The following is a 24,045-nucleotide window of genomic DNA, read 5'->3' as shown; positions in this document are numbered from 1 at the left end:
ATTTGAGGGATTAATTAGGAAATTACCCAGGTCAAGGGCAGGTGGTTTAACTGTTGATGAGTTTCTGCTCAGCCAAATGATTTCAGTCTTTTTAGGGTTTAATGTCAGTTTAAGCTGCGATAGCTTGTGTTGTATTGCTTTCATATAGGTAGAGAGTATTGAAACTGTGTTCAAATGATCTGGAGAGTGGAATGTAAAACTGTAAGTCAGCATACAAGAAGAAAGTTATTCCTAGATTCGTCAGTAATTTACACTGTGGGAGCAGGTAAATATTGAATAATGTTGCTGAGAGGGCTGAGCCTTGAGGGACCCCTGTATCACATTGGAATGTGTCAGATATATGGTTGCCCAGTTTGACTTGGAATGTTCTGTTAGCTAGAAATGAAGGGAACCATCTGAAAACTGTGCCATCGATCCCTATGTTTCTCATCTGATGGCATAATATGTTATGGTCCACAGTGTCAAAGGCGGATGTTAGGGCAATTTGCACAAGGCAGTAAGATTCATCTTCGCTAAGCCCTCATAAAACCGAGTCTGTTAATGAGAGGAGTAATGTCTCAGTTGAGTGATGTTTCCTGAATCCAAATTGATTTGGGTAAAGAATATTTTGATCTTCCAGGTGATTTACAAGTTGGGATAACACTGCTTTCTCAATAACTTTTGCTAGGAATGGCAAGTTGGATATTGGATGATAATTGTCCCAATCATCAGTTCTACCAGTCATATTTTTTAGGATCGGCTTTATCACTGCTTGTTTTAATTCATGTGGTATAATTCTTTCTGACAGTGAATGATTAGTTAAGGTTGTGATTGTCAGTTTGATAACTTGGTATACTTGTTTCAAGGAACCGGCTGGTAATGGGCCATGTGGGTGAGTAGCAGGTTTAATTTTAGCAATGATTTGACTGATGTCCAGTTTCAATACTTTGTTGAATGTGAACCACTTAACTATGTCGTTTGATTCTTCAGGTGTTTTTGTTGTAGAACTTATCATAAATTGTTTTTTCAACTTATTGATTTTGTCTGAGTGTGGTGGCATAATCATTGCAAGAGGCCTTTGTGGAAGTTGTAGTTTCTCGATGGATGATGTCGGATCTTTAATTAAATGTTTAACAGTCTCAAAGAGCAGTTTGGAATGAAATATAACCCCATGAATTTGTTTAACATTTGTAAGGAAGACTTTATATTTTTCTAGGAATTCTGTGGATGGGCATTTCCTCCATTGTTTCTCTAATTTTCTAAGTTTCTGTTTAGTGCTTCTTAATTCGTCATTGTACCAGGGCTTCTTTTGTTTGGAGTTATTCCTTTCTTTGTTAATAGTTTTTGTCTGGATAGGACTGAGGTTTTCAGTTATGTCATTGACTAACTTATCCCAGGACTCGCATGCTGATGTTGGATTGGTTTGATTTAGTTCATGGATCTTCTTCAGCAAGTACTTCCATCTCTATCTTTTTCCTGAAAGTGAAAGTAAGCTTATTGTCAATTCTATTATGGTTTTGGTTGGTGAAGGCTATATTCGCTTTTATTAACTGATGATCAGACCAGGGCAAAATCGTGTGTGAGGTGTTGATTAGGTAATTACTTGTATTAGCAAATATTAGGTCTAGAGCAGAGCTTTCCAAACTTTTCATGTTGGTGACACACTTTTTAGACAAACATAATTTCACGACACGGTAATTCAGTCTACTAGTAAACCAGAGGTTAAAGGTTAAACGAACGAAACATATTTCGACAATTTATGTATGTTTCCTTAAATATATACATAAATAAAATGTTTCACGACACAACCTATCTCATGAAAACCTTAAATTTATATTAAAAATATATATTCCAAGATTCATGTTATTGTTATAATTTATGAGAAACAATAATAAAACAAATTGTCTGTCCCCCACACACTCATCTCTCTCCTCCCCCCAGCACATGTCTGGCCCCCACACACTCACATCTCTCCCTCTCAAGCACATGTCTGTCCCCCCAGCACGTTTGCCCCCCACTCACTCATCTCTCTCCCCCCAGCACATGTCTGGCCCCCACACTCATGTACCTCGTCTTTTTGATTGTTGCCAGTTAAGTGCTTCACTCCCTTCCATGATCACCAGACACTGCTGCTTGCAGTCAGTACTCCTCATGGCCAGGCCTCATCGGCAGCAGCAGCCAATGCAAGGATGGCTGGGCTCGTTCCACCCACCAAGCCCCCCAAAAAAACGCGATTGACAGCAAAAATCACCCAATAATAAGCAACCCATAAACTGAAAAAAAAAAGTGAATCTCTAGGGAAAAAAAAGCCCAAACTCGCATCAGAGTTGACCGGGCTTGCGCGACACACCTGCACACTGCAGGCGACACACTAATGTGTCCCGACACACAGTTTGGAAAGCTCTGGTCTAGAGTGTGACCCGCTTTATGAGTTGCTTTCAAGATAAATTGTGACCATCCCATGGCTTCCATTGCTTCTAAAAACACTTCACAGGCTAATGATCTTGGTGCTTTGTCTACAGGGAGGTTGACGTCTCCTACAAATAATTGGATTTTGTTGATGGGAAAAACGTACAGCCTCGTTTTCAGAAGCCCCGCACATGTAAAATTCGTGGGTTATGCGCGTGGCCGAGCCCTGTGTGTGCCTTGCACATTTTCCAAAGGGGCCCGGCCATGCGCATAACTCCCAATATGCGCCAAAGTGCTGGGCCTCAAGAAAGGGGTGGGGAGGGGTGGGGTGTGAGCCGGGACAACGCCACGCTGCTGAATATCCCGGCTAACAGGGTCATTCATCAAAATGCCTTATGGCATCATCGCAGGCGTTATTTATCGCGATGCGTGGCATGAATGCAAATTTTTTTAATTTATTCAAAGGGGTGGGATTGGGGAGCAGTTTGGGTGGGATCAATGAAACCTTTTTTCCTGGCATTAAGCTGTGCGATGTGCCCGAAGAGGGATTTGCGATAAATATCCCAAATTCCGTTTTGGGCATTTTCAGGCAGGGAGATGGGAGAGAGGGAGAAGAAAGAGGAGTGGAGTAGAGGTAGAAAGAGAGAGAGAGCGAGCCTCTGGGGTGGCACACATAGTAGTCAACTCTTTATACCAGTATAGGAGGGCCAGCTAGTAACTCCAGGTGAGGTTTTGGTGGTGGTCTAGGGTTTTGGGGTCAGGTTTACATGCACATTGAGAGATACGACCAGCACAGTACACATCAGTGAAGATCTGACATGATGTTTGAAGTGAGGAAAGTCACACAAAGATGAGATTTCTACAATGTTTATACAAATTTATACCTGTTCTCTAGCAGGTGCACATGTGTGCGCCGGTGCCACGGGAAGGTATGCATGGTCCCACTAATTTTCAGAATGGATGTATGCACATCAGACGTCTGCTTTGTAATCTGGGCTGACGTCCCTAATCTTCAAAGTATATATGCAGGCTGTTACAAAACTACTCCTTTAGAGGGTAATTTTATTAAAGCGGTTAGCCATGGACTTTGCATCAGTTTTTGAAGAGAACGTTATGTACTTACGTTCCCTTTGAAAATTACCGACATACAAATACCCCTGTTAATTTTAGTGCATGGATAAGCGGCAGACCAGAGAGGAGCAGGCGCACTTGTGTGGGTAACATGCGTAAATGTTCCCCCTCCCCCCCTTCCGCCCCAGAATGCCTCTTTTTTTTAATGCATAAAAAATATGCATTACATACCTTCTTTTACGCACATAAGCCCCTGAGCAATTAGGAGTACTGATAGGCAAATATTAAGGAAAAAATGCAGGGCTGCTTCTACGGCCAAGTCCAAAAACAAAACACGGTTAAGCAGTACTATCAGAATTATCAGGAAGGCTGCTCACCTTGTGAAAATGTTGCTAGCAGTAACTTTGTTATGGGTTTGACAGTTGCTTGGTTCTGATTTTAAGTATTACTAACCTTAACATAAGGATTGGGGGTAACATGTACGGAGCGGCAGCTACTGCCATAAGAAACTTGCTGGGCAGACTGGATGGACCATTTGATCTTTTTCTGCTGTCATTACTATGTTACTATGTATGTTATTCTCTCTTATGCCAGATAATTAGCAGAAGTAATTATAAAATTGTATTTATGCGAATATGTGCTTTTTGTATGTGCATGTACTGATTTTTACATGTGCAACTCTTTGAAAATTCACCTTAAAGTAAATTAAATGTGCAGCTGAATATCTAGTTAAATCTAACCATATGAGTTGGTACAGCCATTTGCATGCAGAGATTGGTCTGCATAAATTTAGGCAATTAGCGTTCAATATTGTGCTAATTGGCCACTTGTTTGTCTAGCTAAACCTATGCACACAGCAATTTTATGTGGACAAAATGTAGCTGGCTAATAGGGGCAATACTTAAGCAGTTAGATTTATGTGGTTAAAACTGAATACATCTTTTGAATATTGACCCCAGACTGTTCTGAACCAGCATTGGCCATTTCAATAGTGAGCTTGTATTCCCAGCTTATTCCCTTCATCCATAGACATTATTCAGATGGATGCAGAAATCAGGCAGATCTAATGAAAATGCGCCTTGAGATAAAACTAAAGAGTTGTAAACGAAACCATGGATGGAAGATGAGTGCAATAAGATGTTCTGCTGGCCATCTAGCTTCCCCAGAATAAAACATCATTACACATCAGGCATTAGACAGGTATATATTTACAGAAAAGTAACACGTGGGAACAGCACTGGTCTAAGGAAAACCTCTGAAGTGACGATTTAATGAGTGCCCTTGTGAAATGGTTGTTTCCATTTTTATGTTGGGAGCAGTCATTTTTTGTATTCAGCACAAATTCCTGTAACCTCATTATGAATAGAGTATTGGAGCTCCTGGGGAACATGCTGAGGGTGTGGGTATTAATATGAAAAGCGTAGCTTGAGGGAAAAGAAAAATATATATAAAACACGTCTTAATAAGCACACAAAAGTCTCTAGTGTAATAATTACCAGTCTATATTATGAAGCAATATCTGTCAAAATTACTACCTCAATAGCTCCATGACCTGCCCAGTTTTAAATAATTCTGCACAATTATATAAACGCTTATTCACTCCATTCTCATATCCTGCATGTAATAGGTGGGTCTTAAAAAATTATTAAGAGAAAGATAATATTTAATGAAGGGCAAATAAACCATCAGTCCAGTATATGTGAGACCTTTTCCCTTATGGACCATTAAGCCATATTTGAAACAATGTTCAGCAAATGTATAAAAAGCTTGAAACAACTGGCCATTTGTGGTCGCTGAAGCCATTTGCCTGCCTGAGCACACTATAGCTGAAGCAATCAATCATTAATTTAGGGCGGGTCCTACTGCTCTCAAAACAGTTTCTCGGCATTTTGCTAGGCACTGCTGTTTAATGGTAAGGAATTAAGCTTCCCTTGAGCAGTTTGCATTCCATTTCATGGAAAAGGTGGAAATAAATCAATAAAGAAAAACACTTAAGGTGATATCTTTTTAGTGCACTAACAATACATTTTTTGATCTAGCTTTTTGGAGCTAATACTCCCTTCCTCAGGTTGAAACAGAGAGGATCATTTTCAAAAGTATTTCTGCAGTTAAAATACAAGACAACTGGGTTGTTTTTTTTTTGGCATTGCGTAAGTTTCTCTGGACTGAGCAGAGGGGCTCCAGGGAGTAGAGTTGGGGAAGGGGGATGCACTTGCATGCTTATGTTTTGATTTAAAAAAATCCACAGGTAAGTTTTCAGGGAGATTTGTGCAGATGTTGTAGCAAGTGTAACCTGTGCAAGACAAATTTCAAAGTGGACTTCTGCGTATAAGTGTGCTTTTAAAAATTGGTGTAATGTAAGCCTCTAACTTATATGCAAAGTTACAAAATGACCCTGATAATGTGCAGATCAGAGCAAAAGATGACATTGTCTCAACGTACAAGCAAATCTTAGAGGACATTATCTTTATCATCATACTTATTTGTCATTTCTCATCCAAACCCCAAAGGGACTCACAACAAAACAGTAACAATATTGCAGTGGTGGTGGGAAGGGGAGGTGAGAATTGTGGACATCTTATGATATGAACTGGCAGAAAACCTGTGGGTAAGCCAAATGTTGCTTTACTGACTTCTTATTTAAATGAGAGAGGTCAGCTGCTGATAACATTTGAAAAGAGAATCTGCCTTAGAATATTTAAAGTTATGTACACCTGTATTTTTTTAGATTTTTCCTGCGACTATTTTTCCCATGGATGTCAGGAAAAAGATGACGATTAGTACTTTAAAGGTATTACTAATGCTCAAGAAACAAACCTTTTTCAGAGAAAAAAAATGCTCTAGGATTAGAGATCACGAAACAAGGTGCAAGATCAGGAAATATTCTCCATGGAAAGGGTGGTGGATGCATAGAACGGCCTCCCAAGGGAGAGGGTGGATGTAGAAGCAGTGGCAGAATTCAAGAAAGCCTGGGACAAGTATACAGGATTCTGGTTACGAAGAAGTAAGAGGACAGCCAACGGTCAATTAGGCCTTGCAGCAAGAATGGAGTTTGGTAGTAGATGAACATATTGGGCCAGATTTTAAAAGCTCTATGCGCGTAAATCGGCTTACGCGCGCCATGCCTATTTTATAAAGGCCCAGCGAAGCGAGTAAAGCCCTGGGACATGTCTAAGTCCCGGGGCTTTACAAAAGGGGCGGTCCGGGGGCGGGGCCAGAGGCCTCTGGCACAGCAGCCATTTGCCGCTGTACCAAGGGATCGCGTGCCAGCAGGCTGCCGGCGTGCGCAACTTTCGCCTGCCCCGAGGCAGGCGCAGAAGGTAAATTAAAATTTTGGGAGGGTTTAGGGTAGGGCTGGGGGGGGATAGGTTAGGGGACGGGGTGGGAAGGTTATTTTAGAGGGAAGGGAACGGGAGAAGGCTGCGGGGGAAGGCATGCGCGCAAGATGCACTAGCATGCAGCCCCTTGTGCACGCTGACCCCTGATTTTATAACATGTGCTCGCTTGTGCGCGCATGTTATAAAATTGGGCATACATGTGTGTGAGTCGGGTAGCGCACACACATGTACGCCCACGCATAGGTTTGAAAATCTACCCCATTCTGTGTTTGTATGATGTCGGCAAATTTGAACTAGACTGAAATCTGCCTGGTTTGAGTTTGATTCAAACTACTTCATGTATCCCTTTTTCTATATAATTTTCCTTTTCTGTTATTTATTTATTTATTTTAAGCTGGTGGGTTCATCCTTCTGCTTTGACGGTTGTATCATCATCATGCACTATATTGTACTGGTTCTCAATGCTGGCCTAAAGGCCAAAAAGGGAGAGTCTTCAGTTCTCAGTTCAGATGCTACACTTGCACATTAGCCAAGAAGTGAATCACACATGGGATCTTCTGTGAAGGCCTAGGGAGGGTTATGTTGTAACTCTCCATATATCAGTAAAATCTGCATGTATGTTGTGCATATTGACTTTACTGAAGATTTTCAAAGCGAACATATGTGCGTAAATTTGCTTTGAAAATCTGTGGTTAAATGGCCAGGCACGCACAGAAATTCGCTTGCGTGAAGTTACAGCTCCTCTTCATAGGACATAACTTGTGCACGGAAACTTAAGTGCATACTTTTTAAAATCAAAAGGTGCGTGTATAAGTGCTGACTGCACCCCTTTGCGTAAAGGTACTCAAAACCAGATTTTGTGCACATAAATAGCTTTGAAAATCACCCTCTAAATCTACATAGGCAAGTATTTCAGTATTACTTGTGTGTGCAGCACGGTAATATCTTCATCAGTTACTGCTAGCAGAAGGAGAGGTAAGGCTAATAGTTTCAATTTCATAGCCTCCTTTAATGCATCCTGTAGATTTCACAGACAAAAATCTAAAAATTAATTGAAAGAAGACACATGTTTCTTGTGCACATTACTAAAAGGAAGGCTTTTTTGTTCTCCTCCCTGAGATCCAGTCTTTCAGAGTTTAGCAAAAAATCAGGATGGTTCATTGCCCAATGGGGTTTTGTTTAAATTATTGTTATATATGATTTTTTTTTCATTAAAAAAATGAAAAAATAAAGGCTGACAGTGTCCAAACTTGTGCAGTCATTAAAAACAAGTTCAGTTTGGAAACTCGCTATTCGATACGCGACACTCTTAGGACTCTAAACTTCACTACCACAAAGTGGTTCTTCTCAAACCTCTGTCTCCTTAAACTAAAACACCGACATTTCACTGTTTCTAATCGTTTCCAGGAAACTCTTTCCAAAAGCTGATCTGCTGTTTGACAGGGAACAAAAGGTTGAGAAACTCTTAATTAAAGGAGAAGGCCCTTATCTAAGAGGCTCAGGCTTGCAGTGTCCTCCTTTTAAGTATAGACAGGGTTATATGCTGGAAAGACGTTCAGTTTATTGATTCGATGATCATTCTTCAAAACCATGCTCTGAATGTATCACAGTAATGCTGAGCTGATCCCAGGCCATTAATGAATAACTAAATGTAAAGAATAAAAAAAACTAAAATCAGCCAGTTCTGAACTTGGAATGGCAGAATGTCAGTGACAGACTTCCTCTTCCTATGGTTAAGGAGCTGTTTGTTGTCCTCCCTCATACAGACATCAGATAATGTAAGGGAGGGGTCTCTAGAGAGATCAGTCCTCACTGATGAGAGTAGGGGGAGTGTCTTGGGTCTTGAATCTCAGACCACTGAGAGCCGGCAGGATAATCGGCAATGAAACCCCACTGAATGAGGATGCAGTAGACAGGACAGTGCCTGTGCCGTCTGCAGGCCCAGCAATAGACCCTCTGCCTCCTTCCATATGGGAAGCATGGTGCAGGTCTTGGGGCAGCTGAGGACCCTTAAACTTATCTCAAGTCTCTGAGTTGGTGCACCAGAAAGAAAGAGAAGAAAAGGTTAGACATTTTATCTGTCTTACTTTTCCCTGCTGTTCAGATGTGCCTTTCGGTGCTTTTGTTATCAGCTAAGTTGCTGTTTTGATTTGGAAAGGGATTTTTTTTAAATTGGATCTGAAGTTTGCACTTCTGCTGGTAATGAAAATAAAAAATGTCTACTTCCTTCACAATTTCCTTTCAAGATGTCTTGCTTCTTACAACTTTAAAAGGTGCGTTAAAATAAGGGTTTTGTGTTTCTAAGAGCTATAGTTAAATATGTGTGTGTTGTGCTGTGTGCGTGTGGGAGATGAGAGTACATTTTTACCATAACTTTTACAATCTTCATTTTCATTAGTAAATACCACCCCCTAGTGGCTGAACTTAGAGGCAGCTCCCAATAGGTGGGAGTGCTTTGTTTTCTCAACTGTACAGAATTATACTCCCATGTTACTGTACACGGGAGCAGCACCCCCAACAATTTTAACACAATTTGTCTTCAGGTTAGTATACTTTTCTACACCTGCTCCAAGTGCACAATCCTCTATATACCCCTCAGCAATTTAAACAATGCTTTTCAAATAAAAGACTCTTATGTAAGCAATAAAAATAAAAAATACAGATCCTCTAATAGCATATTGCTAATGCAGGATTCCTTCCCATACCTGTAGAATAATGCAGTTTATAAAAACAAAACAGAAGTATGTTTTAAGTCTTAAACCTTTTTATTCAATGAAGAATTACAAGGGCTACTATTACATTTTTATGGAGCCTATGTTAAGGGTTTTCACTTACTCCATCTGTGGTAAAACAGATGGCACAACTTTTATATAATGTTAAAGTAACATTACATTTATTAACAAAGAAAAGAGAAAAACCTGGGAGACATGCTATCTTTATGATATAGACTGATAGATAGAAACAGCTCAGGAAAGTTTGCAGAACAGAACCCCAATATGGTTGAATATAAAATACTTTAGAAGATTTGTTGAGAATGATCTAGTAAAGTAACATTTCACGCTTCCAGCAGCTCTATAGCATGGAGGGATCTTGATTAATCCTGTTGCTCTACAGCAAATGGGGGTTTCCTGACATGGGATATCTCAGTAAAACAATTCTTGTTCAGTACATTATCAGGACCCAAGGTGGAGAGCTGGCAAACAAGACAGGATTAAACATGACTGCCTTAGTAATTTATTTATTTATTATTTTTATATACCGACATTTGATCTGAGATATCACGTCAGTTTACATTCAGGTACTGTAGGTATTTCCCTATCCCCAGAGGGCTCACAATCTAAGTTTTGTACCTGAGGCAATGGAGGGTAAAGTGACTTGCCCAAGGTCACAAGGAGCGACAGCAGGACTCGAACCCTGGTCTCCTGGTTCATAGCCCACTGCTCTAACCACTAGGCTATTCCTCCTCACGTTGGTTAAAATATATGACTGCAGGGAGGGTGGGTCATTTCTTAGCACTGAAGTGCGTTAAAAAAAAAAAAAAAAAAAGTAAATAAATAAACCTTCTTCCCCCTGAGGAAGCAAAAAACAAGAAAATGCATTTGGATTTATTAATGAAAATATCACAGTATTTTCAGTAGCAAAAATGCAGATTCAAAACTGGAATAAATTTGACAGTGGAGCAAAATGAATAAATCCCTTCACGCAAGGATGGGTGACGTGGGACTTGAAGCAATAGTACGACTCATAATTTTCCCATATATATGGCATCTGAAGATAGGGGTTTGAATGAAGAAGTTGAAAATAGCAAAATTGTCACTTTCTGTAACTCGGTACCATGTAGTTATCAAAACAGAAAAACAATGCAAAAGACATTTAGGAACAAACACTCTTATACAAAAATATTTATTTCCTCTGACTCTTTACCAAATAGAGAGACAATGTTAAACTCCAGTTAAAATGCTCCAAATCACCACTATTCTAGTCACTGGATGAGTTCCACTGCTGTCAAAGTTTGTAACCAGTTCCTACTGCTGTTCTGATTTACAGCTCATAGGTACTGCGGTCCTGATATGTGTCTTAAAATCTGGCACATCTAGGCATAATCTTTGGAAAACTGCAGAACCCATTGGCCCAAAGCTACTTACCAAAGCTTCTCCTTTTAATTTTCTCAGATTTGCAGTAAGTGTTGTTTTGTATCTTCCATTAATAGAAAGGTCCCTGTATATTTGCAGTTACTATCTTATAATACATAATTCGTTCAAAGAAGAAGACCAGTCGTTTAAAAAATGATGATTAATCCAGCAGCTAAAACTCAACAAGATCCCCCCTTTCATATATTTTTTTTCATAGCTATAGAGAAAGAAGTGTTTGAAGTTTTTTGTTTCCTACACTGTGTGAATCTGGGGTGCTGCTGTACTGATCATAATCAAAACCCTATGCGGCCACATCGTCATCTCCAGCCACAGGCACTTTATAGCATGAATACTGCATGGAAACCTGCAGAACAGACTCCAGGGCAGGGAAGCAGATTTCTGAAAACAGGAGGCATAGCCCGAAATAAATGCTAATATTAGAAAAACAGTATTTGCAAAAGAGAATTAAAACCTACAAATCCAATCAAAAGGCAAGCTGATGGTTTGAACAGACAGGGTTACTGCTGTAAATGATAAAAGGGGAACATCTTCTCAAACCAGTGGTAATTTTCCAATTTTTTTCAGTAGGGAAAGCAAAGCAAGTTCAGAAAGGCTCCAGGTTGGTAGAAAAGCATCAAGTCTCACACTATTCTGCCTCTTTAACGGGGGCAGACCCTATGCTCCCAATGACCATAATCTAACACTGATCCTTGCCCCTATGGTAAAGAAGCCCGAGGGCTCGATCTCCACCTGCAGCAGGAATGCTATTAAATCCTCTCAATTTTTATATAAATCAGTTTAAAAAAATGTTTATACAGGAAATGATTTATTTACTGAAGCATTTGTTAATGTCTTTATTTGTTTGTGTTGTTTTAGTTTGTATAAAATATTTCAGGCTGTTTTGTATACCGCCTAGCCCAATTATTTGACATTAGTGGCCTAGAAGCTTTTTAATAAATAAATAAATAAATAAATAAATAAATAAATAAATAAATAAATAAATAAAAGACAGAGAATGCAGTATAAAGAGGCAGCATGGGCTGAACTCTTCATCTTGGTGCTTGTTGCTGTCCCTCGCTCTCCTCCTGCATTTCCCCATGTGTTTCCTATTTAGAGGAAGCCAAGGAAGGAGCAGGAAAAGGAAAAATAGCTTTGTCACAAGCAGAGCACACCCTAGAGCAGTGGTATTCACTCCCAGCCTTTGAGGGCCGCAAACAGGTCAGGTTTTCAGGATATCCCTAATGAATATGCATGAGAGAGATTTGCATGCACCTACCTCCATTGTATGTAAATCTGTCTCATGCATATTGATTATGGATATCTTGAAAACCTGACCTGTTGTCGGCCCTCAAGGGCTGGAAGTGAATCCCACTGTCTTAGATGAGGTGGGCTTGAGACCATATGCTATGGCTGCTACCCCACAATACCCATCATTAGTCTTTACCTGTTTATCTCATTCAAACAGAAAATTATATTTTACAATTTTATTGCTGAATGAAGGTCTTCTTAATAGTTGAGCTAGTTTATGGTAAATATATGAAAACTCAGTGCAGAACATAAAACTATGATGAATTTGTGCTCAGTTTTTCCAAGATGGCAATACAATTCTGTAACAATATAGGGACTAGTCATACCATTGCAACCTCATAGTCAACATGAGGGTAGAAAGTTGGCAGCCATATTGGTCAGAAAGAACACTGGGTTCTTCACATGTTGTGTGTTATTTATTATTGGCCCAACTTAAGAGTTAGTCAAATAGCTTGGTGTGACTGAGCATTCAAGACTAAATAGGTCTCTTCTTTACATGGGTCCTGTGAAGAAAAGCCCTATATGGTCTTGAAAGGTCAGCTAGAATATCATCAAGGCATATTATATATTTATTATATATTTGTTGGTTCACCCAAAGGTGAAAGGTGGAAGAATTTAAATAAATGTGCCCATAAGTTAGGAAACGTTAAATGTTTGATCATTTCTCAGTTATTTAATTTTGCAGTGATGCTGTCAGTGCATATGACCATTGTCCTAGGTCAACAGAGCTAAAAGTGCAGAATGAAAGCAAATGGGTAGCTTTAATCAAATGGAGCCAGTGGTAGAGAGGACATGCTTTACCCCAGAGAGTATAAAGTCTTATGGCTGCTGTTTAAGTCTACTTGGACATAGAAATAAAGGTTAACAGAAAAGTTATAGCTGAAACTTGTTTATTGGAGTAACATAATACATTAACCTGCTTATTTTGCTTTGACCCAATGAAAGGAATGTAGCGCTCAAAAGCTAGTAACACAGTGTATTAAATTAGTTCAATTAAAAAAAGTCTCACCTATGACTTTTTTGTTGATCTTTATTTCTATGTATCCAGAATGAGTATAGAAAACTAAATCTTCAGAAAATGCATCCCCTGTTGGAAAAAATACTGAGTTCTAGTAGCTATATGGGTCCTGGAGTCTTTACGAGCTATGATAACTTTTACTGAGAGGTGACACTGCACATGAGCTTTCCAGATCACATCAGTCCATTCTTTGGATATCACCAAATCTGGTCGTTGGTTGTACATGAAGAAAGGACCAGCTTGGACTCTGAAGCTCATGCACAGCAGAATGAAACAGCAAAGTGAAAATTAAGCTATGGATCATAGACAGACTGAATAAACAGTATAATTTAACAGTAATCCTTTTCTGGTTTTCAAAGGTTGTTTATGTAGTTTCAGACTAGGATTGCTTTGGTTTAGATTTGAGTCCTGGAGAGCATCATGCAGTTAGAATGTGCAGCACTCGTATAGACAAACATTATATCATGCAGTTTTTATTCTCATGTGTGCCTCTCTTTTTTCCTGCATGCCAGATCTATTATAAAGTTATTAAAGATATTGAACCAGGAGAAGAGCTGTTGGTATATATGAAGGACGGAGCCTATTCTGTCGGGAACATGCCTCCAAATCTAGATGGTGAGTTCATCTTTATACCTTCCCAGTATTGTGCATCTGTGAAAAACAAGTATTTTATGTTTTTGTATTGCTTTATTATATTTTGATTTGTTTTCTTATGATTTGTTTTCTGAGGTTTGAAATGTGAATTTTGTATTTATGTTTTTATTGCATTTTCATATGCTACTTTTGGCAGCTTAGAAGATTGAGAATGTGATTTAGAAATGTTTTAAAGTAAAAATAAATAAACAAAGAGTAGCCAATTGGAAAATAGCTAGGCAGAGGCCATTGCACAATATAGAATATTGTTTAGCTAATCGTGGAATTTCATCTCATCTGTGCTTTATAAATCACCATATAGTATCTTGTGCAGTACACAGTGAAGTGAGCTGTTAGTAATAGGACATTGTTTTCATCCTCATTCACTTCCTTTCAGTTTCATGTTTCTTGAATTATGCGGTTTGTCTTGCCGGAAATAGAACTGTATAAGTTTGCTGTCCAGTTGCCCTCTACATGTGTGGTTCACAAGGTATCCCACAATTACAGGGAAGCTTGGGGAGACTTGTAAACACTGTCAGCATGGGTTATCCTTAGGCCTGTGCTTGGAAAAACTTCTGTTTCATTTTTCAGATTATGTTCTGTCGTTTTAGCACATACTAAAACCATTCGGCACAGAAGAAAATGATTTAGTGCACACTAAAATGACATGCAAAATGATGGTTTTGTGTTTCAAATGAGAAACAACACAAAATAAAACAATGAATGGAGGTGTCATTTAAAATGGCAGCACATCCCTAATTATCCTTAGGTCACTGATGGCCTGATTAAGAGCAAGGCAGAATCACATGAGAGCTAGCACACATCAGGGCCGAGTAGCCTAAATATATACTATCCATTCATTTTTTAAGGCTTGTAATATGAGCTACAAAATAATCCTGCCTATATTTGTATTTCCCTTTTACGCTATGAACATGCATTATTATGTTTTAACTCACACAAAGTAAAACCCACTGAAAAATGTGGACTTTTATGGAAGAAGTTTGAAAGCAAACTCCCCCAACCCACAAAACAGAGCACGTTTTATACATTTTTGCATCTTTCACACGCTGACTTTTCCAATGCTCAGGCGTGTGCAATCGATTCGCCAAGGAAGCGAACCAGGTAAATATTCGTCTCGCGTCACCTACACAGTTTTGCCACATTTAGCAGCCAAACCTTGTAGCCAAGGGTTCTCACGAGTTAGATCCCCGGTTGTTGCACTGAGTCAGATTTAGTCGCAAAATCAGATTTCAGTGTTGTCGCCCATCCTTGAATGTGGAACTGGAGGGCGCTGCCAGCTAGGCACCTGAGATCCAGGATGGGCGCCCTGTTGAACAGCCTTTTCATCCTCAATGGTGAATCTTATTCACCGTTTCCATGTAACACAGGGAAAAGGGCAGAATGTGCCAGATTTGGAACACGTCACTGGTTTTTTGTAGTTTAAAGGGAGAGGGACACTTGCAAATAGAGGGGAAAGGGAGGATGTTCTTGGGTTTTATTCCTCATCGTAGCAGATGATTTTCCTGTTAAATTATACAGAGAAAGAAATGTAGGCACCTTTTCGTGCAAAACCCAAAATCTTCACGTTCACCCTTTTCACTTTAATTGTGACCAGTTTGGGGTTCATATTTAACGGCATTTAGAGTAAGATTAAGTGACGAGAAGAAGGATGCAAAGCTTCCTCTCTTGTGTTCCAGGCCTCACCTGATGAATAAGAGGCAGATAGAGCAGATATATTTAGTCTACCCCTGCATCCTTGCTGCTGAAATACCACCAGATTTTACCCCTGGATTCCACACTGCCAAAGATCCTCTGTGCATATCCCAGGATTTTCTGTAAAAAAGAAACTTTACCTTGTTCCTGACCCTGTCCCTCATCCTAAGCTTAGCCCTGCCAGCAGTGTTTTCCCCTGAAACTGTTTGCGGTGGTCAGCACGTTAGCCCCCCCATGCAGCATCTGTGGAGAGAGCCGTGCACTCTCACCCCCACTTTAATATTTTTATCTACTGCACACAGCGCCTCATTTCTAATGGGGTTTTCGAACCCTTTCTCGGGGGTCTAGTCTGCTGTAATGCTTTCTTTTTCATGTTTAATTTTTGTGGGATATATTTAGATCTACCCATCATCTGTGAAGGTAAAAAGGTAGCCCATATTCTCCAATCCAGCTGCTACAGAGAGAGCAATTACATTTGAAATATTTCATTTTTCTTACGTGTGAAGGGGGGGAAGGAGGAGGATACTTCCCCCCCCCCTCCCTCCCCCCCACCCTCTCCATCTCTCCAGTGCATGCTTCTCTTTCTGAGTTAAACTCGAAATGTCACAAGAAAGAGAATGCAAAAATGTTCCACACAAAGATAATTATTGTAAAAAAAAAAAAAAAAGAAGAAGAAAAAAATATTCTTTTATACAAACCCCAGCCAAAGGCAGCAAAAGCCCTTATCTCTGCTGGAATTTCGAGTATCCCCCTCAAACTCCTTTGAGATGTTAGTCTGCTAGATTAGTATGTAGATGCTCCATAATTACCTTCCCCCTGGTTTCTTGAAAGCCATTAGGGAACATATTTTGTTTTCTGTTACATTCCTCCATTGTCCTGAGTGTTTCTGATGGAACCTGAGACAGACGGAACAGCCACCGATTTCACAAACAAGACACAGAGAGCTGGCAGTGCTGTTTCTCACTCCCCCCAGAGAGATTTAAGGAGTAACCTGTTTCTTCAAGACTGAAGTTTGCATTGTGCAGAGAAATATTTAGTGAGGCTGGGAGGGGGGACTGGGAAATGGATTTTAATTGCCTGAAACGCAGATCCCCGAATGTGAGAACTGAATCTATTATGTGCCATTTTGTGTACCCCTAGCCTATAATCTCCTTGTTGGACAAGTGTGCACAATTAGTTGATTCATTTAATGGAACCTAATTCCTGTTTCTTTCAGACATTAGCTGGTAAGGGTATCTGACGGCAACTTTTCAGATTTACAGTATTTGTATTCAGGGACCACAATTAACGCTTTATTCCTTAAAGAGATTTGCAAAAAGCGAGGGTGGGGTGAAGGGGGAGGCAAAGGTGTTTCCGTATGGGGCCATTTTCCCCTCATAACTTCAGACACTCAAGTCTTTGATCTCAGTCTGGATCCAGACCTGGAGACAACAGGATTCTAAAGAAGGTGACCCACAAAGTCTGCAAAACTCGGGGCCTCTGTCATCTCCTTATGTGTGTTTATCTTCATCTTCACATTCATACCCACCAACATTTAGTGCATTTCATTCTAAACCTAGAGCACCGCAACCGAATTTTCCAAATGCACTGCACACATCATAGGGCCTTTTTTCTTTGAAAGATAACTAACGGAAAGGGGCAAAGGACAGACTCTGGAGCCAGCTGGCTCTTTCTTTCTGTTGTAGAACATCTTGATCCAGTCCTGGTTCTGTTCCATTACAAGCACGGATTTGTAGTTTTCATTTTCTCAAGAAAATGTAGCCAGTTTGCAACCCTGTCACCCCCTAGCTCTCAGTCAGCCCTTAAATCTTATAAGAGATGTGCAGGACCTCAGCATCTCTGATTTCTTTCCTGCCGCTTATTCCTCTCATAGCTCTGCTGACCTCCAGCCTGCATCCGCAAATGTACCCAGTCTAAAGTGGCAAATTCCGGAAAGATGTAATTATGGTAATCACTGTATTGTATCTGCCATAAATTCAGCTCTGCAACTCAGTGTATTTTACTTTCCTTATTGGTCTTGGCGCTGTGCCTGCTATTGGCCTTATTATTGAGTCTCCTTTCTCTTTTGTAATTTTTGCTGCCATCTACTACTACTACTACTACTACTACTACTTAACATTTTTATAGTCTGACTTGCAGAGGGCAATAATCAAAATTGACCACATTGGTGCAAACCTTTACCTGTGGGATTTAGCACTAGTAATCAAAGCAAAAGCTTGCATCTGCTTTTCCTTCCCTTACTGCGCCATGTGCTCCTCCCTCCCCCTGAAAAATCACGACTGCTTTCTCTGAGGGTAATCTTTCCATCAGAAACAACCCCAGTAGTTGTCATTATATAAAGTCACATATGTTGTTCCAATTTCCACCCCTTTGTGGCCCCCAGACCAGCTCTTCATTCCACATGTAAAGTTTTGCAGGTTATTGACCAATGCACATACTTTTCCCGCAAACAGGATAGGCAATAACGAAAGCATCAATTTCTGCAGGCAAAATGCTATTTTAGCCATGGAAAGAACTTCCACTGCTGCCGTAACAGGGGCAGTGTTGTAAGAGCTTGCATGAAATTGAAGTCCATTACCTGCAAACTTTACACAATACTCATGTATTTTCCTTTGAAAATGATCTGACTATACCTACCCGCACACAATTACACCTGCTAATTTGTGTGCAGAATCTTTCAGGAACATTTTTGAACCTTCCTTTGAAAATGATAAAGTATATGCATATGTACAATCCCCTTCCCAGTACTTACCTGGGAATGCTTCAGCTCATAAACTGCTATTAATTAATGAGCAATTGTAGATTGAGATTTATTTAGTGTTTGGGTACTTGCCAGGCATTTGTGACTTGGATTGGCCACTGTTGGATACTGGGCTTGATGGACCCTTGGTCTGATGTTCTTATGTGAGAAATTGCAAGAGGGCTTTGCAAGACTGGGAAACTGGGATCCAAATGGCAGTTGATATTTAATGTGGACAAATGCAAAGTGATGATTGTAGGGAAGAGCAATTCACTTTATCGCTACACAATGCAAGGTTGCACATTGAGAGTCACCACCCAAGAAAAGGATCATTGTGGATAGTAATGTTGAAATCCTCTGCTCAGTGTATGGTGGCAGCCAAGAAAGCAAATAGAATGCTAGGAATTATTAGGACTGAAATGGAGAATAAAAGCCAAGATTATCACAATGCCTCTGTATCATGCCATGGTGCGACTGCACCTTGAATATTGTGTGTAGTTCTGGTTATCGCATCTCAAAAAAGATATAGCAGAATTAGAAAAGGTACAGAGAAAGGGACCAAAATAATAAAGTAGATGAACGATTCCCCTTTGAGCAAAGGCTAAAGAGGTTGGGGTTCTTCAGCTTGAAGAAGAGACGGCTGAGGGGAGATTTGATAGAGGTTTATAAAATAATGCGTGGAATGGAACAGGTTAATGCGAATCAATTGTTTACTCTGTCAAAAAGTACAAAGACTAATTTTAATGAAATTAGTAGGTGATATATTTAAGACAAATAGAAAATATTTTTTTACTCAATGCATAATTAAACTCTGGAATTTGTAGCCGGAGGATGTGGTAAAAGTTGTTAGTGTAGCTGGGTTTAAAAAAAGATTTGGACAAGTTCCTGGAAGAAAAGGCCATAAACCATTATTAAGGCGGACTTGGGCAAATCCACTGCTTATTCTTAGGATAAGCAGCTTGGAATCTCTCTACCCCTTGGGATCCTGCCAGGTACTTGTGATCTGGATTGCCCACTGATAGAAACAGGATCCTGGGCATGCTGGACCTTTTGGTCTGACCCAGAACGGCAATTCTTATGTTCTTTTGTAATGGAATAGATATGTGAAAAATGTGTCATTTGAATTAAATTATTCAAGCCACAGCTAAATCCCAGCCAATGCAGCTCAAACTAAATGCAAACTTGACTTGCCATAGTAGCAACCAAGTGCAACTCAGCTCAACTCAATCCACAGTCTGTGACCCAGTTCCTTGAGTCACTACAGAAGCAAATGATTTTTGTAAAGAAAGAAGTTAACATCTCATAAATGTAAAGTAACATCTCCTCCTTTAACGGGGGGTGGGGACATCAGCTTCATGCATAGTCTGGCCATCTATATGAACTAAGCTCATTCTCTACTCTGCAGCCGAAAGTGAGATAAAGCACTTTAAAGATATCATATTGACAGTCTAGAGTAATATCAGATAATAGTACTTAGTATATAGGATGGAAGATAGCTGTTAATAACGATAGCTCTGGTATACTTCCTTATGCCTTTATCATGCAGATGCACTGTTCATGGCTTTTAGTTTCCCAGGCTAACCAACTGATCAGTCCAAGTGATAAAATTGGGTATCATTGTCCATGTTGCAGGATATCCCGTTAGGAAGTAATGAAACACAATACTCAGAAGGCACTGCGGCTGTCCAATTTTACTGCCCCATTATTCTTCTTAATATTGCACAGTCTCATTACTAGATTCATCCCAGAGGGATTCCCATGGTGCTCAAAGAATGCATTACATAATAATACAGGAGTGCAGAGTAGCAGTAACCGAATGAGTCCTGGAGAAAACTGGAGTCTGCAAACTGTGGTACCTTTTACTGGATCAGTAGCTGAGGATGCCATACATGAGCATTCCTTATCATGCAGGCCCCTTCTTCAGACCCATGTGGTCTCCAAAGCGCATACATATAAGTAGTGTTGATAATTCTCCAGCTGATCAAATAGAAGATATCTCAGATTGCCCAAAAATATATTAAAGCAAATTATTCTGCTAATTATTTTTAATATATTCCCATATTCTTTTCTGTCTTAGAAGACACTTTAAAGCCAAAAAAGGCTGTTTTCTAAGTTTCATGTTAGAAATGCATACTGCTTAACAGAATAATTGGATCTCTAAGCAATAAACAGCTGAACTTGTTTATTTAAGGTGGTCTATTAATGTATTTAAAAGAGAAGATTCTGGAAAGTTTGTTGAGTCAGATAATAGTGCCAATATATCCCAGAATATCAAAAGGTCTGATTCAAGTCAGTTTTCTATTTACTTATCTTCTACTTTATCAGGGTAGATTTTAAAAAGGTGCGTGCAGGTGTACATGTGCGCGCGCTACCCGGTACGCGCACATGTACACCCGATTTTATAACTTGCGCGCACAGGCGAGCACAAGTTATAAAATCGGGGGTCAGCACGCAAAAGGGGGTGCACAATTGTGCACCTTGCGTGCGCCGAGCCATGCTGCCTTCCCCCGTTCCCTTCCCCCTAACCTGACCTTCCCACCCCTTCCCCTAACCTTTCTTCCCCCTAGCCCTACTCTAACCCACCCCCCCCCCAATTTTTATTTTACCTTTTGCGCGCGCCGGCAGCCTGCCGGCGCGTGATCCTTTGACACATCAGCAATGGCCTCTGGCCCCGCCCCCGGACCGTCCCGTCCGCCCCCGCCCCGCAACCGCCCCATTAGTAAAGCCCCGGGACTTACCCTCGTCCTGGGGCTTTATGCGCATCACCGGGTCTTTTTAAAATAGGCCCGGCACGTGTAAGATCGGTTAAGTGCGTAAATCCTCTGGATTTATGCACGTAACCTTTTTAAAATCCAGCCCTTTCATCTCAGGTTTTTATTTTCCCCCACCCCTTTTATCCAAGAATCCAGCTCTGCTGTGATGTCTCCTTACTTGGCCTAAGTTCAAAGGGGAGGAAGGGGAGATGCAGATATCCATGCTATTGACAGAACACAAGCCAAAAGTTCCTGGAGCTGGGATCTCAATGCTGTGACACCTCCATTTCTCTTCTTGGTCTCCTCTCCCCTCTATTTCCCTTCCAAAATTTGAGTTATGGAAGAAAGGGAAATCCTAATGGGATTTAAAAAGTGTAGGATAAGCACCAAAGATCCCTAGTATCAAGAGGATGGTAATGAAGCATTGGGGTTACCTGCAGTGATACAAAAGTATTGGACCTCCAAGAAAGCACTGGGGTAACTTGCATGGAGGGATCCTGATTACAATCAGTGAATGGACTGAGACTGAAATTTGCTTCTGGCATTTAAGGCACACTATCCTACCCACATGCTCTATATAAGATACCAAATTGTTTTCTGCAGTAAATATAATGACTGAAGTTTCTAGAATTGCATTACAATGCACTGCAACAGTCAACATGCATGCATGTATTTTTAATAATATTTTACCTTTTTTCTGTTAGCACATGGGGTGAAAAAACTCCATGAGTTCACTTTTTTCCTCAACTCTGTTTATAATTCTGTTCAAAGCAAGATTTTCTTTTTTTTTAATTCTTTATTTCTCCTTTTCATTCCAATTTTACAAAGAAATTACATTTTAAACATTCTTACATGAAATTACCTGTTCCTAGATATACAGAAATTAAGAAAAAAGCAACTATATTGCATACATCGAATAACATCCTTCCTAAGACTTCAATTATTTCCGTATATTAGGACTCAAATAATATAAGATTGATAAATAACAAAAGAAAAATAATAAATTGTAATTATTCCTAAAGGAAAAAATCAGGAGGCTGAATTTAAGGAACTAAGAATTAAGGAGACATAAAACTGTAATAAAACACCTAATATATTACCAACTATTTCTATGTCTGCGCCCAGCATAGCTACACACTCATCTATGTAACACTTGTAGGAGAAGATTCCGCTAAAGGAACCTCTGTTGTGATTGTATTAGTTTGCTGTAATTCAATAAATTGTTGCAATTGGTTTACTTGATAGAATATATATGCTTGCTCTCCTTTCTTTAACTCACATCTACATGGAAAACGTAATAAGAACACAAAACCCAAGGAAACAATTTGCTGACGTAAGGCTAAAAATTCCTTACGTCTATTTCTGGTAACAGGTGCCAAATCAGGATATAATTTAACCACCTGGTCATGAAAAGTTATTGGAAATTTTTTAAAATATTTTTTCATGACTGTAACAACATCTTGAGTGGTAACAAAAGATACAATTAGTGTATTCCTATGTACAACATCTAGCGAGGAATCTTCTAAAAAATTGGTCAAATTTGCAGGTACTTGGGATCTTATAGTAAGGAAATAACAGGTATTTATTGGAGGAATTGCTTCTTCCACATAAGATAGTTTTTCTCTAAAAAATCTTTTTAGAGAAATGTAGGGTATTTCTCCCAAAACCTGCGGGAAGTTAGTTATTCTAACATTTAAATGTCGCATCCTATTCTCTAATAATTCCAAGCGTCTGGCACTAGCCATTTGATCTTTAATTAAACACACATTCACTTGTTGCAATGATTTTAAATTTTTCTCATTTTCGGTTAATCTACGTAGTGTCTTGTTATTCTGAGTCTGCACATTCAGTAATTTCCCTTGAAATTCTGTTGTTACATTATCCATTTTCTTCTCCATACGAGCCATAGCATTACTTAAACTGTTTACAGCTTCTAAAATCCTTTCAAGGGTTACCTGACCAGACTCTGAAGTTGTCTGCAGTAAGTTCTGGACTAATGGTTCCCCCTATTCTGTATCCCTTTCCAACGGGATTTGCAGAATTTCACCATTGTCCGGACTGCGTTGGGCTGGAGGTGGGCGGCTGTCTGGACTGAGGGAGGCTTCTTCCTGGGGGGTACCAGAATCTCCATTTCGTGTACCTCCAACGGGATCCTCAGCTCCTCCTCGCTCTTCTAGTTGAATTAAGAACTTGTTTATCTCCAGCTGGGTTAAGGCAGATGATGGGGGTGTCGAGGGATACACCCGAATCTTGCCTTTCCTTTTCGCTGGCATAGCAAGTCTTAATTGATGGCAATGTCCTTAATCTCGGTAAGAAACAAACAGAAAAACACAAAATTTTATCCAACTGCTGACTGCTCAACTGCTCAAACTTCTCGAACTAAGTCGAACAATGGCGACAGAATGCGACATCATTGAAAATCAAAGCAAGATTTTCAATGATGTCGCATTCTGTCGCCATCAATTGGAAGGATTCCAGATATTTCTGGGATATGCTAATGAGCAGGGCTGGTGCAAGGGGATTCGGCGCCCTAGGCACAATTGTGCACCTTGCATGCACTGAGCCTGCACCGAGCCGCGCTGCCTTCCCCCGTTCCCTCCCAGGCCGTTCTGAAATTGGAGCGGCCTCGGAGGGAACTTCCCTACCCTCCCACCCCACCTTCCCTTCCCTTCCCTGCCCTTTCCCCCCTACCTTTTTCTTTTTTTGTTGTTGTAAAACTTACTTCAGCCGTGCGGAGGCGCCATGCCCCCACCCCGCCCCTTTTTGCAAACCCGGGAATTACACGCATCCCGGGACTTTACGCTTGGAACCCTTTGAAAATCTGGCCCTATGTAACTTTCCAACTGTGTTCTATGCATCAAATTTCAGTAACCGTTTGCTTAAGTCTTCCAGCAGCAGTGTCTGAAGTCTACGATCTCTTGTATCAGAAACGTTTCTTGGATCTAAACGA

At 40.1% G+C, this 24,045-nt stretch overlaps 1 protein-coding gene across 9 annotated transcripts in view; it reads left to right on the top strand.

Moving 5' to 3' along the window:
* PRDM16 (PR/SET domain 16) overlaps nucleotides 1–24,045 on the top strand; it is a 769,879-nt gene that overhangs the window by 673,908 nt on the left and 71,926 nt on the right. For 8 of the 9 annotated variants that reach the window (XM_029577915.1, XM_029577910.1, XM_029577913.1 and 5 more), the window contains one exon: nucleotides 13,769–13,871. In XM_029577915.1, coding sequence (XP_029433775.1) covers nucleotides 13,769–13,871 — 103 coding nt within the window. Of the gene's footprint in view, nucleotides 1–8,679; nucleotides 8,862–13,768; nucleotides 13,872–24,045 lie in introns of those variants that run through there. The other variant, XM_029577917.1, reaches the window with a different exon arrangement.

Source organism: Rhinatrema bivittatum, chromosome 15 (genome assembly GCF_901001135.1).
Source record: "Rhinatrema bivittatum chromosome 15, aRhiBiv1.1, whole genome shotgun sequence".
In the NCBI taxonomy this organism is placed as follows: domain Eukaryota; kingdom Metazoa; phylum Chordata; class Amphibia; order Gymnophiona; family Rhinatrematidae; genus Rhinatrema; species Rhinatrema bivittatum.
This window is presented reverse-complemented; position numbering and strand designations above follow the sequence as displayed.